Source organism: Gouania willdenowi, chromosome 1 (genome assembly GCF_900634775.1).
Source record: "Gouania willdenowi chromosome 1, fGouWil2.1, whole genome shotgun sequence".
Classification (NCBI taxonomy): domain Eukaryota; kingdom Metazoa; phylum Chordata; class Actinopteri; order Blenniiformes; family Gobiesocidae; genus Gouania; species Gouania willdenowi.
Window position 1 is genome coordinate 14,087,175 of NC_041044.1, and position 15,612 is coordinate 14,102,786.

Below are 15,612 nucleotides of genomic sequence, written 5' to 3' on the forward strand. Positions count from 1 at the left end.
CGTCACTAGCATTTGAATCGCTCATTTTTCAGAAGAGGGCAGAGAAGCAGCTCAGAGAGCAGGATTATTGAGGATTTCTCAGAGATGCAGGAAGAAATCCCAATAATACTTCGGGGGTGTTTTTGATAAGGAATTAACATTGTAACAAGGTTAAAAGCTCAAAAAAGTTGATTTGCATGATATAGAACCTTTAAAGTAAATCAAGCAGACCAAAGTTTTTGTTCTGTGTTTATGCACCACAACAATGCAGGACTTCATTGTATATTCACCATGACAACTTTTAATCAGAAACTCATGTACAGCTTTAGCACGGAAGCTAAAGCATTCTTTGGTTTTTAAAATTGAAACACCAACATGAGGAAAAATTAAAGCAGGTTTGTGTGAGTGGCTAACATCAAGTTTCACATCTGGTCAATGTCCTTTTCTGTAGCTACATTTATGTTGTCTGAGCAGACAGATGTGGACAAGTGGCCATTTATCATTACAAGCTTCATACTTCCATTTTTCACCTCTGCTTGATATAAACCACAGGTTCTCTCTGTGTTATGTTTAAGTAGCCAGAAGGAAAACAAAGCATGCCTTGAATAAATATACATTAAAAGTTCATTTTTAGAAACTTTAAAGACTTGATGTTTTCAGATTACAAAAATATAACAAGATTTCAGTTTAAACACAATAAAAGGACTGCACGTGTCACAGTGTGCAGGTTAAAAGTGTCTTCATGTTGGGTTGGTGTTTCTGTGCTGATGCACGGGGCTGTAAGAGAACCTCAACACTGCTGGTCCACGTCCAACATGGCGCTCTTTAATGAGGTCAGACAGGAAGTGCATCACTCTCCAATCACTTTCACTGCTGCACACATTTCTTACACACTGAGGCTCATCTTCTCCACTGCTGGTCACTGTGTTGGTGTTGAGACGCCGTAGGGCGGGGTTAAAGGTGTACAGCAGCACGTGATTGGCCAGTGCAGTGAGGCAGCTCTCCAGGTGGAGTAGGTAGGTGATGCCTCGGCTAATGGCGGACTGAGGGGGAACCAGTTTACTGATGAGAGAGCCTGAGTACGACGGACAGCATAATGTCTGCTGGTCCAGGTCCAGTAGAGCCAAGTAACGACTGTAGCGAGTCAGAGAGAGAACGATGGAGGATGAAGAGCTGGACTGGGATCTGTGGGGAAAAAAAAAAAACATTTTCAATTTCACAAATTGTTTATTGTTCCAGTGTCACAATAAGCCCAGTTTGATTAAAGGTGGGTGGGGCCAGAATATTTTAAGCACTTTTGTAAAGGAAATTAGAGGATTTTTTTAAGTTTAATTTTACCACATTGTACTAGTTTATCATGAATATATGTGGATTACCACAGTATTGTTCCTACACCTTCATACTGGGACCACTAAAGGATTATCATATTATTGGATAGAGAATCAGAGAGCAAAGCATTAAGTTAACCCCATTTTAAGAGTTTCTGGTGATACTAAAGACGTTTTTTTTTTTAGAGTTAGTTTTTGATCAAGTTTTTTATACTATATTACAAATAAAGAGTTTTCAGTATTAGTAACAAGTTGTGACAGCTATTTGTATACTGCACTTTATTATTAACTAGATTTATATTTGACAAAGTAAAAGTATAGTTGTTTAAGCTTATGTTGCTTTAATTTGTAAAAGAATAATTAAGACACTTAAATAAAACTATTTAATCAGTAAATAAATACGAGACATTTCAGGCGACCCCACACAGGGTCCCGACCCCAAGATTGAAAAACCCGGTACCACTATATACATGTACTTTGTAAACATAACATTAAATGTAGATTGTTTCATGTTAGACTAAATGTGGATCAGACCTTTATTTTGACAGGTGAATTAAATGAGTTAATATTATTTTACCCTCACCATGTTAAACTGTCTGATTCCAGTAAAAACACGTTTTATTTTCAGTACGAGGGGCCGGCATCATGTTTTTCTTCTTCTTTCGGGGGAAATCACCACATTTTGCGTAAAGGCCTGATCACATCCCAGATTGTCTCAGCTGCTAAAACAGGCCAAACATTCTAAAGGTGGCGCTACAGCAAAACCTTCTGATGATTAAAATGATACAATTCACAACAAATCAACCATATATGCTACAAATGTATAACTTTCATCATAATGTAGCCCCAATACTGAAGACACTTTAGCACATTTAAACCTGCTGCAAAGAATGAAATCAAAGATGATCTCCTCCCACAACCTTTGTTCATGTGACACCATACTTCAGACTGTCCGACACAAACAATCCACACAGATTTCTCATTTGTCCAAAATATTAAGCCTACAGTGCATTAAAATGTTTCACTGTAAACAATAAGAAAAGTCTCGCTAAAAACATTTTCACTACACACACATCAAAAAAAAAAAAAAAAAAAAAGACAATTTTGCAGTCATTGTAGATGTTTGGAAAATATCAGAATTTTTTTTAATCAAGAACTGAATTGGAGTCGAAGCTAAAATTGTGTTTTTAAACATCAGTTTTGCACTTATGGAGCCAATAAATCATTGTTAAAAACATTTCCATGCTATTGAGGCGCAATATGTCTATTTTTGTCTTGATAACTGAATTATTATCAGCTGTTTGAATGCAAACTATTTTTTTTTTTTGCCTAAAACTGACTTTAGAGTGGTTCCCAACATTTTTTAGATCATGACCTCATTTTGAATTACTGACAAATCCAAAGACATTTTTTTCCCTCCAGAATTATTTTTTGATGATGTTTGTTTAATGTAACTGAGTAGATTGGTGACAAGTTGTGCCAGCTCAGATATATATATATATATATATTATTTTGTTTTCACTACATTTTAAATAAATACAGAACTACATTTATATTTGACAAAAATAGTTGTATTAATTTGAAAAATAATAACAAAAAATCAGTAATTATAATATTTTTATGAATTACTAGGTCACTTTCAGGTGACCACAGCGACACCACATGGGGTCCCGATCCCGAGGTTGAAAAACCCTTCCTTAGACCCTGTCATTGTGGCGCAGCAGCTATAATCACTGTTCTAGTTCTGCCTGATGTTTGCAGACAGTGCTCCATCACAGTGCGTGCCACTATAAAGTATTAACCTGTGTTCTGACTCACCTGTGAATTCCCATCAGTCTCCATGTGATCAGGTCAGTCAGCTGAAGGGGCGTGGCCAGAAAAGGCATCACAGCGCTCCTATCCGGCCCAGGATTGGGTAAAAACAGGCTCAACGCGTCGACCAGCTTCCTCACTGACATCTTCTCTCCTCCAATCACAACCAGCGGGCGGCCACTCAGAAGGCAGAACAATGCATGCTGGGAAAAGGAGTTCTGCTTGATGAAGCGCAGCGCTGTGAGTGCAGCCCTCCTCCTCCGCCTCCTGGCTGAGTGGGGGCTGCTGCAGGTGTTTAGGCTTAGGGAGGAGGGGTCTGAGGAGTTGGTGAAGCTGGTGCAGTCGGAGCTCTCGTCAATGCTGTGCAGCCTCAGGGGGGGTTGAGGAGGAGCCGAGTGATCAGACTCTGTGAGGGTGAGTCGTGGGGAGAAGGTCATCAGGAGGTCAGGGAGGGACCGGAGCCTCTGGTGGAGCTCAGACGATGCTGTGGATTTAACAGCTTCCTCTGCTGTGGAACAAAGACACGTGATGGTTGGACAGAAAAACTCTCTTTCCTCCAATTGTTCAATAACAACGTCGATTAACGACTAAATAACACATGGATTAACAGACCTGAAATGATCTGAGAGGAGATGGAACCAGAGTGGACCAGCCACCCTCTGTATAATATATATATATATATACAGTATTTTACCTGAGAATTTACAAATAAATCATACGTGATTTCCTGGATTTTTTATTCACATTCTGTCTCTCACAGTTGAAGTGTAAATATGATGAAAACTTGCACAATCAGTGGTTGCCAAATATTTCTCTGCCCCACTGTACTCACTTAACTTTCTATCAGGGTGTTTTTTTGTTTTGTTTTTTTACATTTCATATATGTATAAAGTGCTTTGTGGAACACTCTGTTGCTCTAAAATAAAGATTGATGAATGCTGAATATAAATTACACATCCATAAACATGTGTAGAAGAGACGTACAGTAGCAGTATTCTTATCCACAAGACACTTGATGTTTTTAGTAAAGCTTCAAAATCACTCCTAAGCAGTTTTACTGTTTGGATTTTACTGATAAATTAATTAGGGGTGTCCCAATCTGATATTGATATCGGATATCAGTCCGATATCAGCCAGAAAGCAAATATCGAATTTTATCGCACTGTATCCTAAATCTCCGATATATGTTATATTAATTCAGTCTGTTTGAACTCGTTAGTATAAAAGACACCTGTCCACAACCTCAAACAGTCATACTCCAAACTCCTCTATGGCCAAGACTAAAGAGCTGTCAAAGAACACCAGTAACAAAACTGTAGACCTGCACCAGACTAGGAAGACTGAATCTGCAATAGGTAAGCAGCTTGGTGTGAAGAAATCAACTGTGGGAGCACTTATTATAAAATGGAAGACATTCAAGTCCACTCATAATCTCCCTCAATCTGGGGCTCCACACAAGATCTCACCCCGTGGGGTCAAAATGATCACAGAACGACACGGGAGGACCTAGTGAATGACCTATTGAGAGCTGGGACCAAGTATCCTGCAGTGCCAGACGTGTCCCCCTGCTTAAGACAGTACATGTCCAGGCCCGTCTGAAGTTGGCTAGAGAGCATTTGGATGATCCAGAAGAGGATTGGGTGAATGTCAACTGGTCAGATGAAACCAAAATAGAACTTTTTGATAAAAACTCAACTAGTCGTGTTTGGGGGAGAAAGAACACCATACCTACTGTAAAGCATGGGGGTGGCAACATCATGCTTTGGGGCTGTTTCTCTGCAAAGGAATCAGGACGACTGAGCCGTGTAAATGAAAGAATGAACGGGGCCATGTATCGTGAAAACCTCCTTCCATCAGCAAGGGCTTTGAAGATGAAACGTGGCTGTGTCTTTCAGCACGACAATGATCCCAAACACACCGCCCGAGTAATGGAGTGGCTTCGTAAGAAGAATTTCAAGATCCTGGAGTGGCCTAGCCAGTCTCCAGATCTCAACCCCATAGGAGATCTTCAGAGGGAGTTGAAAGTCTGTGTTGCCCAGCGACAGCTTTAAAACATCACTGCTCTAGAGGAGTTCTGCATGGAGGAATGGGCCAAAATATCAGCAACAGTGTGTGAAGACTTACAGAAAATGTTTGACCTCTGTTATTGCCAACAAAGGGTACATTACAAAGTATTGAGATTAATTTTTGTTATTGACCAAATACTTATTTTCAACCATAATTTGCAAATAAATCCATGAAAAAAATCCTACAATGTGATTTTCTGGATTTTTTTTCTCATTTTGTCTCTCATAGTTGAGGTATACCTATGATGAAAATTACAGACCTCTCATCTTTTTAAGTGGTAGAACTTGCTCAATTGGTGGCTGACAAAATGCTTTTTTGACCCACTGCATGTATATCACATCAATGTTCATCAGCCAATACTCAAGGCTGCAATATCGGTATTGTATCGGAAGTGAAAAGGTTGTATCAGGACATCCCTAAAATGAATGTTCATACTCACCGTGCAGCGGTTTCAACATAGTTTCTGTTATGTTGTCCTTGTAAACTTTATTCATCTCCATTAAGACTGTGGATTCCTCTTCTCCAGCTGTGCTGCTCACACTTTGCTTTAAAACCTCTTCTTGGTGAAAAAGCCCTTCATCCTCCTCCTCCTTTACAGGCTCAATGTTTTCCTCCTCACACAGTGAATCTGCTGCTGATGGATTCCTCTGCTTTAGGTCAGAGTTACCCAGAGTATGAAGCTGCTCCTCCTCACTGTCCAGGGCTGTGCTCAGAGGCTGCTCTGCCTCCTCCTCTGTGATGGCTTTGAGGTCTTCAGGAAATATGGACTCTGTGGTGCTGAGCACTTCGATGCTGTCCTCGCTGTTGGCTCGTCTGGCGTAGGCTCGCACACGTTTCACACCTGCATCGACGAGGGGCCGCTTCACACAAGTGTCTGTCATCACACCCAGCATTTCTGTCCAGGTAAAAGGACATAACAGCAATTATTGTTTATTAGGAGGAAATCTTTCACTTTAATTATGCATACAGTCACATGTAACAATCTAAAATTGGAAACATTGATACATTTATAATATTTAACATATTTGGGTTTTTTCAGCATTAGTACAATGGGACAATTGCTGTAATCTTCCTGATATTGGATTAATCAATGTATCACAATAATAAAAACTAAGTTGTTATGGGAATAAATTATAGACATTCAAGAATAGAATCACATCTGAAAGGAGCTTTCCCAATAAAAGTAAAAAAAAAAAAAAAGACATTTAGCTTGTTTGAAATAATGAACACACATTACCAGTCAAATCAAGATCAAAACAATAGTTCTAGAGTGGCAATGCATTAAAGCAACACTGTTGAGCAGACATTTTACCAAAGGCTTCTAGAAATATATGATTCCTTTACTCAGCGAGTAGAGTTTTCTTTACTTTACATTTTTTATCCTGTAAGGTTAAACCCAACACTGAGGAAGTACCTTCATCAAAACATTATATAGTCCGTTTGAACAGTTTCTATTATGTATTTATTTATATTATTATTATTATTATTATTATTAATGTGAGCCATAAACAGAGATGTATAAAGTTCTTTGTGGAACATTTTGATGCATGAAAATTGCTTTAAAATAAAAATTAATGGATTGATGCAGAATATAAATTCCATCCATAAACACTTTAGTATGTGTAGTAGCAGTGTTCTTATCCACAGCACACACGGAGTAAATGTACATTTTCTTCTTAAAAATGAAACACAATGATTGTCTTATTTTCTGTTCTATATTAAAAAACTGAGCATTAATGAAGTAAAGGCACATTTTATCCATGGGCATAAGTCAAATGCCTTCACCTTACAGCGTAGAGGTGCATTGTCCCCTTTTCAATATGCAATATGCACAGAACCAATTCCTCAACTTATCAGAGAGGATACTAAAATGAAAGATCTGAATATTAAAAGTGAAGAGCATAAAATATCATTTTATGCCGATGATATTTTACTATACCTCTCTGAGCCGACCAGAACAATACAACATTTGAAGGAGATCATCGCCAAATTTGGGTATTATTCTAGTTGTAAAGTAAATTTAGACAAAACTGAGGCAATAAGCATAGGCAATAGAATTTGAAGTGAATTCATGGCAAACAGTGGTTTTAAATGGCCTTCAGGGGGCATGAAGTACCTTGGGATACACATTCCCCCTGTGTTGACACATTCATATGTGAAAAATTATAAGAAAATAATCAAAAGCATTAGTGATGATATGGATAGATGGGCTACTACCTTTAACCTTAATATGATGCATAGAGAGCTTATGGATGAACGTATTACCCAGACTCTTGTATCTATTTCAAAAGCTCCCATTGGAAGTACCAAAATCCACCCTTGTTAAATTACACATACTGTTCACTAGATTCATATGGCAAGGTAAACGGCTGAGAATTAGACTTCCAAGAAGAACTGTTTGTCCTGCCAAACTTAAAATTGTATTACTGGGCAGCACAGCTGAAACCATTAACAGTATGGATCAAAGATTCTGTAGATATCCGGTGGATACATTTTGAACAATTCCAATGCAAACAGTCTCTACCTGCACTACCTTTCCTTGATTGTCTCCTAAAGAAATTAAAAATAGGATTATGGACCAGATACACCTAAACATTGTGAAAAGAAATACAATCTACCTAAACTCCTCTCTTCTGTAATGAGCATTAGCTATCTGAATGATTTCCTAACCGGCCAATTGGATGCAAGTTTTAAAAGAAGATTAAGTATATACATCAACTATGTGAAACAAACACCTTCAGGTCATTTGAACAACTACGGCATGAATTTTCCATTCCAGCTACAGATTTTTAGGCCAGGCTACCGGACTCAAAACGCCACTCACTTTGTTGTTGTTGTTGCTGTGTACACTAGTTAAAATCACTACTCCTGTGTTATTCCTGAACGGATCGGGCTGAAATTTGGTAGATATAAACTATGAATGTGTACGCATTGATGCTCAGAGCCCAAGTTTCGATTTGGGGCCCCAAAAGAAAAAAAACCAAAAGTCGATTTCTCATTTATTTGCCAGTCAAATATTACGACGATTGGCGTACCGAATCATTGGCACATACCAATATATAAATGGGGCCCATTACCCCGTACGTGTCACTGGGGCGCCAGAAGGCCCCATTTTTCAAATGACTACTCCTCCGTTAGTTCTTGTTAGATCGGAATGCAGTTTGGTATGAATACACTATGAATGAATATAATGAGACGCTCAGAGCATTTTTTTTTTAAATAGGGCCTGGGTCCCCACCCCCCATTTCTGGTCATTTCCAAATTTATGGGAACATAGCCGTGTGATATATCATTTCAAAGATTCAATGTAGATTACGATTAAGGGACCGAGGGGCCCACCCCCCTTTTTTTGGCAATTTTCCATTAAAGTTGTTTTCTCATTCATTTGTGAGTGATATAGTGCAACAGTTGGCGGTACCAAATAATTGACATACCAATATATGAATGGAGCCCATTACTCCGTATGTGCTACGGGGGTGCCAGGGGGCCCCATTTTTTTACTCGGTGGAACCGAGAAATTTGACTGAATTCTCTGGAATGTGGTACGTTCCTCGGGCCCGGCCATACTTCATCTGAACTTGTTTTAGACACCTTGTTTAAGACACCACAGCAACAAAGTCCTATATACAAGACTGGCAGCTGGGTAAAAATAACAAATTAAGAATTTTAATGCTTTCATTTGTTAAGTTTCCTGTCTCTCAAGTACTCCCTGCAATGCCATCACGTACCCCCATTTGAGAAACCCTGATCTAAACTGATGCTGTTGTTTGTTAACCCTCTGCTGATTGGTTGGATCTTTTACCTCTACTGTCAGATCGAGCAATGATGTGCTGTGTCCGATAGGATTTCTCGGTCCCCAGGACTTCGATGCTGTCCCCACTGCTCACGCTGCCCGTCTCTGCGTTGGGCTCAGGTGTCGCTGTCCTACCTTCCACTGGTTCCAGTTTAATTGGGATCTCCTCCACACAGGAGAAAAAGAACTCCAGAGCTGGTGTTTGTGAATGAGAGGCCTCAGTGTCCTGCTTAGACCCTAACCGCGTATCCACCTCCACACACCCCCTCTCCTCCTCCTCCATGTCGTCTGGGCTCCATAACTCAAACAAGAAGTTGGTCAGCTCCAGCTTCCTGGATATGGACTGAATGACACGAGAAGTCCTCAGGATGCTGCGGTCACCACGCAGACGGCGCTCTGTGTCTGAAAGACGCTTTTTCATCAGGGAGAGGAAGTAGGTGTTGCAAAGCTCGTGCAGTGACTTCAGATGGTGCTCAGATCTGGAAGATGAAGACGTATGGATGGAGGAGCTCAAGTAGGGCTCAGGGCCAATCAGAGAGATGGGGTCAGTGAGGGCTTCGGCTGGGTCGTAGGGTAAGAAGTCAGGCTGATTGAGCTTCCTGTTTGGGTAGGATGTGACCTGGCGAAGGAGGTCGCTGTGATTGAAGATGGAGTGCTCCACAGCTTCAAGCTCCTCACTTCTGTCGTCCACGTCTGTAATCTGACACATGCTCTCCTGGAGCTCCTTATTCTGTAGCAGCAGCAGGCGTTTGGACCTGAGGCAACAAGAAGAAAAAGGTGGAAAAGCATTAGGAATAATGAGGAAATATAGTTGGAATGACAACCAAAAATTACACATGACGTGACTGTACACATCATGTGTCAAACTCATAGCCTATGAGGGGCCAAATCCGGCCCTTTGGAGCATCCAATTTGGTAAAAATGACAGAGAAAACATGAATCATTGTGTAAATGAAACTTAATATTTGCAGGGCTCACAGTTTTCCCGTTGCTAATATCGCATTATTGCATTTTTTATATTGAACTGTTAAAAAACTCAAAATTCTTACAATAGCCTTCAATTTTCCTCAAATTACATATTTTCCTTAATTAAATAGAAATTGATCACAAAATCTAGGAAATTTTAGGTGAGGATCCTGTTGGGACTGATTTCTATCACTTGTTGCTTGGATATTGTGGGTTTCTTACATATTTTGTATTTTACGTAAACATAGATGCTTAAACTAGGGCACAATAATGTTGAAATTACATGTTTTCCGCAAAAAATCTGCAGGCCACTTGAGATCAAACTGCTCCGTATTTGGCCCCTGAACTAAAAAGAGTTTGACACCCCTGGTCTACATTTTTAGACCATACTCAAGCTCCTGTAGCTTATTCTGCAGCTCCATGGAAAAGGCCTGTCTGTTTCCAGTCTTGAGGCTGTCAGACGCCTGAGAGAAGCTTGTGGACAGCTCTAAGAAGTTCTCCATCAGCTTGGCCTGGTCCGAGCACACGTAGGCCATGCAGAAGGGCCGCACCATGCCCCGAGCCTCCAGGTCGTACAGGGTGACGTGCTGAACGTAAGCAAACGCATCGTCCGCAGAGTCGCCTAGGATCACTTTGGAGTCTTCATTGAAGTTGAGCTGTGGCCCGTGGGAGGAGGGAGGGGTGTGGCCGGGCCCCGATGCCTGGTAGTCCACTGACATGATGCGAACTGAGAAGTGGTTGATGTCAAAGGAGCCGATGACGCTGTGGTCGTCTGGTATCGTGAGCACAGGCTTTGGACCGACCTGCAGAAAAAACGTCCATCGCTTAGAAAGTTCAGACACAACATTCTACCAAAGGCTAGAGGCAAAGATAGTTCCAGTTGGACAAATCAAGAGTGTTTATATTTCTTTTTATGGAATGAAATTAACCCTCCTATTATCTTAGGGGTCAATTTGACCCCATTTAATATTTATCATTCAAATAATTACAGTTGACTTTATTTTTTGCTTCAAATTTCATGACTTTTCCTAATTTGATGGGTACAATTGATTAAAGACTGCATGACTATGGCTAAAATGATCATCACGATTATTTTGATCAATTTTGTAATCAAGATTATAAGCACAATTATTTATATTTGGTAAAAAAAAAAAAAAAAAAAACTAAAATGTCTTCAAGTTTACCTTTTGTTAAATTATTGTTTTTTTTATTTTGATTCATTTGTTAGAAAAAACAATATATGTACAGTTTACAGTGGAAAATGAAGCTTTAAATAACAATTATAATTAAAGAAATTATTTTTAAAAAGTTAACCCAATAATTGAAAAGACTAACTGAACAAATACACTATTACAGAGAGCCCATATTATAAATGTAAATATTGCAGACATTCAGGTTAATTTAATCATAATTCGATTAATTGTGCAGCCCTACCAAATAAATTACAAAAAGGAAATCAAACTAAGTAAATATGTTTATGAGAGGGGGGGGGGGGGGGGTCACCACCATCAATCAGTATGGTTCATTTCACTGAGTCATGAATGTGCACCCCAAATTAGAAAAGATTGGGATGAAAGATTTTCAAGATAAATTCATTCTAATTTAAAAGTTTGGCCTGGTGGTGGCGCTAGAACAGGTCAAGGTTTCATTATCAAGGGTTTATTTATGTATTCAATAAATAAACAAAGTGCTGACACAAAAACTTGGTTTCTAAAAATCATTTTCTGGAGCAAATGTCCCTGAGGTCAGATTGACCCCAAGGGTATAATGTGTTATTAATATCTGAGGATAATAGATAAGAACTTTGTTTCCATCTTTCAGTCTTGGTGCATATTAAAAAAACTGTGAGAAAAAAAAAGGAACACATTTTGGAAATCAGAATAACTGTAACTGCATTGCCACATGAATCTAGTGAGTGGAAGTGGGAAGCACCAGGTAGTGTGTGTCAGTCGTATAAAACATCTTATCGCAGAAGCTTTATGTTACTTTTTCAAAGAGTTGTTTCACTAGGGGTGGTGAAAAAAAATCAATTCACATATGAATCGCGATTCTAATCATCTACGATTCTGAATCGATTCATAAACTTCAAAAATCAATTTAATTGTTAAAAAAGAAAAATGAGTATTAAAAGTATTAAATTGTCTTAAATTTAGATCAGACAGGTCTTAAATATGCTTTACTGACTGTACAATGTTATTTTTGAAATATTAAAGAAAACACCAGTTTCATTGTTGTGTATTTTGAAATGGGCACCTTATGAGAGAGAAAAAAGCAGCCAGCTTAAGCTTTTATTTATTAACAGAAGCTTTATTTTTTTATGCCTTAACGTATTCTTGTAGTCACTGAGAATTGAGACTTACTAAAAAAAGTTTCTATTTTGAAAAATCACACAAAACACCAATTTGTGTTATTGGAGTAGTTTATTTTTGTAACTTCTGGAAAAAAGGGGCAGCTAGCCTAAGCTTTTATTTAGGCAATTTTATTTATGCAAGTTATTTCTTGTACAGTAAATAAGTTTTTATTTGTTTAGCATGAAAGAATGTTATCTTTTGTCTTAAGTTTGCCTGTGTGTGATTTCATAACTTGAACTGTATTGTTTTTATGCCATAATTTGCCTCACCACACATGCATTGTTTTGAAATGAGAATCAATTTTAGAATCGAATTTTGACTCTAAGAATCAGAATCAAATCATGACACCCAAAGATTTACATCAGTTTATTAAAAAAATAAATAAAAAAGAAGAAGAAAAATAAAAATTCAATGTGAAGAATCAAAATTATTCAGCAATAATAAAGGCAGGCTGACTTACTGGAAGTTACTTCATTTGCTCCAGGAAAATAGTGATATTTGATTAACTTGGTGTGTGTACTTTAAAGCTGATACTGGGAGTTTGTGAGAAATCTATGTTTATGTATTATTTTTTTGAAATGCAAAAAAATACCTTACTAGTCTTTTACTATGGTCTACTGCCGGTGGTCATGCATATACATTAATGTATATAAGTCCCTCCTTCGTCCTATAGACCCCTATACAAATGGAAACGATCGCAGAGCACGCCCAGCCAATAGGCTTTGACTTCCTGTTTTTGAGACTGTCAATCAAAGTCAATGCGATACTGTGTACGGAAACAACAGCAAACAGGAAAATATGATTTTGGCTCTTACCTGACCCATAGACCTATATCAACGCGACCCAGTTATGTTCCGCGATGCGCGTGCAGCAAAGTAGAGGTATGGCTTCTGGTAGATTGGGAGAGGCAGGGGGAGGAAGTGGAGCGGTTTAGGGCGGGACATCAAAACGTTTCTCAGAAACTCCGGATTTCAGCTTTAAGATGAGCTAAAGTACTGCACACAATGACTTCTTAAAGTTCAGCTTCATTTCAGTAATTGTTAGTCTAACACACACTAGATCTTTACTATCTCCAGTTACTACAAATCTTGGCGAATCAGTCAGTAATGCACGTCTTCCTCCACATCACTTTCATTGTGTTATCTGTCATTTTTTGACTAAGAAAATATTCTTATCACAGAGACTTCCCGAATAAAGGAAAGCTGGAGATTTGACACACTTTGTTAAACATTAAACTGGCCTGTAGAATGAATTTTATCACAAAATCCTAACACCTCAACCACAGACATGCCACGTATGCTGTCTGTCTATTTTTGTTTTTTTGAGATTGTTCAGGACAACAATAGGAGAAGGACAAGCATCATTTTTAAATTCTAATGTTTTGTTTACCATACAGAGGTCTATTCTAGTAAATACGCCAATCTGTGTCTGTTTTTTCTCCCATCGTGCTATCATACTGTATGACTGTCTCAAGTTGGACAAAAGTATGTTTTTTTAAGATGATAGAATAGCAGATAAATGGGTCGGTTTTCCTCATACCTACTGTTGCCGACCTTTGTTTTCCGTTTGAGTAACATCACTTAATCAAGCCTTTTCTAACATTTCACACTACAAAATAAGAAATAAAAATATTTATGAGTCGTACAGATATCGCATTCTGTATCTGAAAATGACCATGGTAGCAATATCAGTATCGTATTGGAAGTGTATCATTGTATCGGGACCACCCCTAGTTGTGAATTTATAATAACTTTCATATTTAACAATAGATAGTGTTATTGCAGATAAACAACACTTTAAAAGTTTTTTTTTTTTTGCAAACATATACAGTAAATTAAATTAAAATTTCTGCTCAGTTTATTACGGACAGTCAGTATTTTTTCATCCCTCTCATGTTTTTAGTAAAATAAATAAATAAAAAAATACAAGTTAAATTTAAAAAAAAAAAAAAAATCCGTATTAATCTAATTTTAAAGTTGAGCAGCTGTCAAACATTGAAAAGGAATAAATAATACATAATTGAGAACCATAACTATACAACCATTAAAGAGTATCAAGTTTTACACATTTCAAATATTGCAATACATTTATAAGGATTTTATTCATAATATGTCAATACTTTAGGAAAAGCTAACATTTCAGTCTGGTGTTACACTTAATTCAAGTTACTGTTTCATTTTTTTTTTTTTTAAGTTGCTTTCTTTTTTTTTTCTTTTTTTCAAGTTATTGTTTCTTTTTATTTTTTAAGTTGTTTAATTTAATTTTTTATTTTTTTTTTTTAAAGTTACTCATTTCACTCTCACTGGAAAAAAAAATACTCGTGACTTGACCTTACCTGAGGTTAATGCGCGTACATGTACACGCACACACAGACACACACCTGTTCACAGAATTCAGCCACCAGTATGAAGTCTCGGTGGAACCGGGCAGAGCAGCTCCAGGGCTGCCCGGGACGTTGCAGAGGAACGGACAGCTCCTCAGGCAGACGCCGAGCCAGATGCTCATCCTCCGCCTCTTCAAACCCCTCCGTGCCGGTGAAAGCCAGCAGGTCCGGTGACCCGATCATGATCCGCCCGAGCTGCGCAGCTGGTCTAATGTCTACTGTACAGCTCGGGGCGGACAGAGGAGTCCGGGAACACACACCGCCATGTTCCGGTCCAGCTATCCCACTTTAGAAACCACAGGCAGTAAAATCGTGTTGTTGAGCTTTCCGTCGAGACAAAAATAAAACCGTCAAAAACTTTACCAAGGAGAAGCTTCACAGAGCCGCAAACATGTCCGCCCCCCTCAGGACTCCCCGGTGAGGTAAACAAGCGGAACTTTGCTCCAAACAGACGCTGATGTCTCGCGCTGAGGTCACGCGGTTAGCAAACCTTTGTCCAAGGCTCGTCTTCCTCTTCCTCGTCATAAAGTAACCTACCGGTCAGTGGTAAACAGACCGTCAGTAACTCACCTCCACACCGCTTCCTGAGCTCCATGTTTAACCATGTGACACAGCCACACGCTGGACGCACATAAAAATAATCTAATGTGTAAATGTTACTGATTTATCTCCTAAATTAGCAACACTTAATCTAATCTACGCCAATATTATCGTGATAAAGCAGCTGCCAAGTAATTATACAGTGTCTGTCATGAGAATTTACCCTTTTATTTTTTAATAAGTTAACCAAGATCAGTTTGTATTGGCTTTTTACACACAAAAACTTAGCTTTACAAATTAATGTCAAACAAAATTGTTTGCATAGTTATTCACCCCTTTTAAATTTGAATATCTAATTAAATTCCAATTATTGAAATGAGGATCACCTGAGTG

At 38.5% G+C, this 15,612-nt stretch overlaps 1 protein-coding gene across 3 annotated transcripts; it reads right to left on the reverse strand.

Moving 5' to 3' along the window:
- Window positions 1–211: 211 nt before the first annotated feature.
- On the reverse strand, window positions 212–15,272 carry smcr8b (Smith-Magenis syndrome chromosome region, candidate 8b). Of its 3 annotated transcripts, none has more exons than XM_028446318.1 (6): window positions 14,677–15,272; window positions 10,336–10,748; window positions 8,989–9,734; window positions 5,626–6,081; window positions 3,126–3,624; window positions 212–1,164 (listed from the first exon to the last, which is right to left on the reverse strand). In XM_028446318.1, the coding sequence occupies exons 1-6, from the start codon at window positions 14,860–14,862 to the stop codon at window positions 720–722; spliced, it is 2,745 nt and encodes a 914-aa protein (XP_028302119.1). In that variant the 5' UTR covers window positions 14,863–15,272; the 3' UTR covers window positions 212–719. The 3 variants fall into 3 exon arrangements, with proteins under 3 accessions (XP_028302119.1, XP_028302111.1, XP_028302127.1); XM_028446310.1 differs by having other exon boundaries at window positions 3,126–3,627; window positions 14,677–15,271; XM_028446326.1 differs by having other exon boundaries at window positions 3,126–3,627; window positions 14,632–14,761.
- Between the last annotated feature and the right edge of the window lie 340 nt (window positions 15,273–15,612).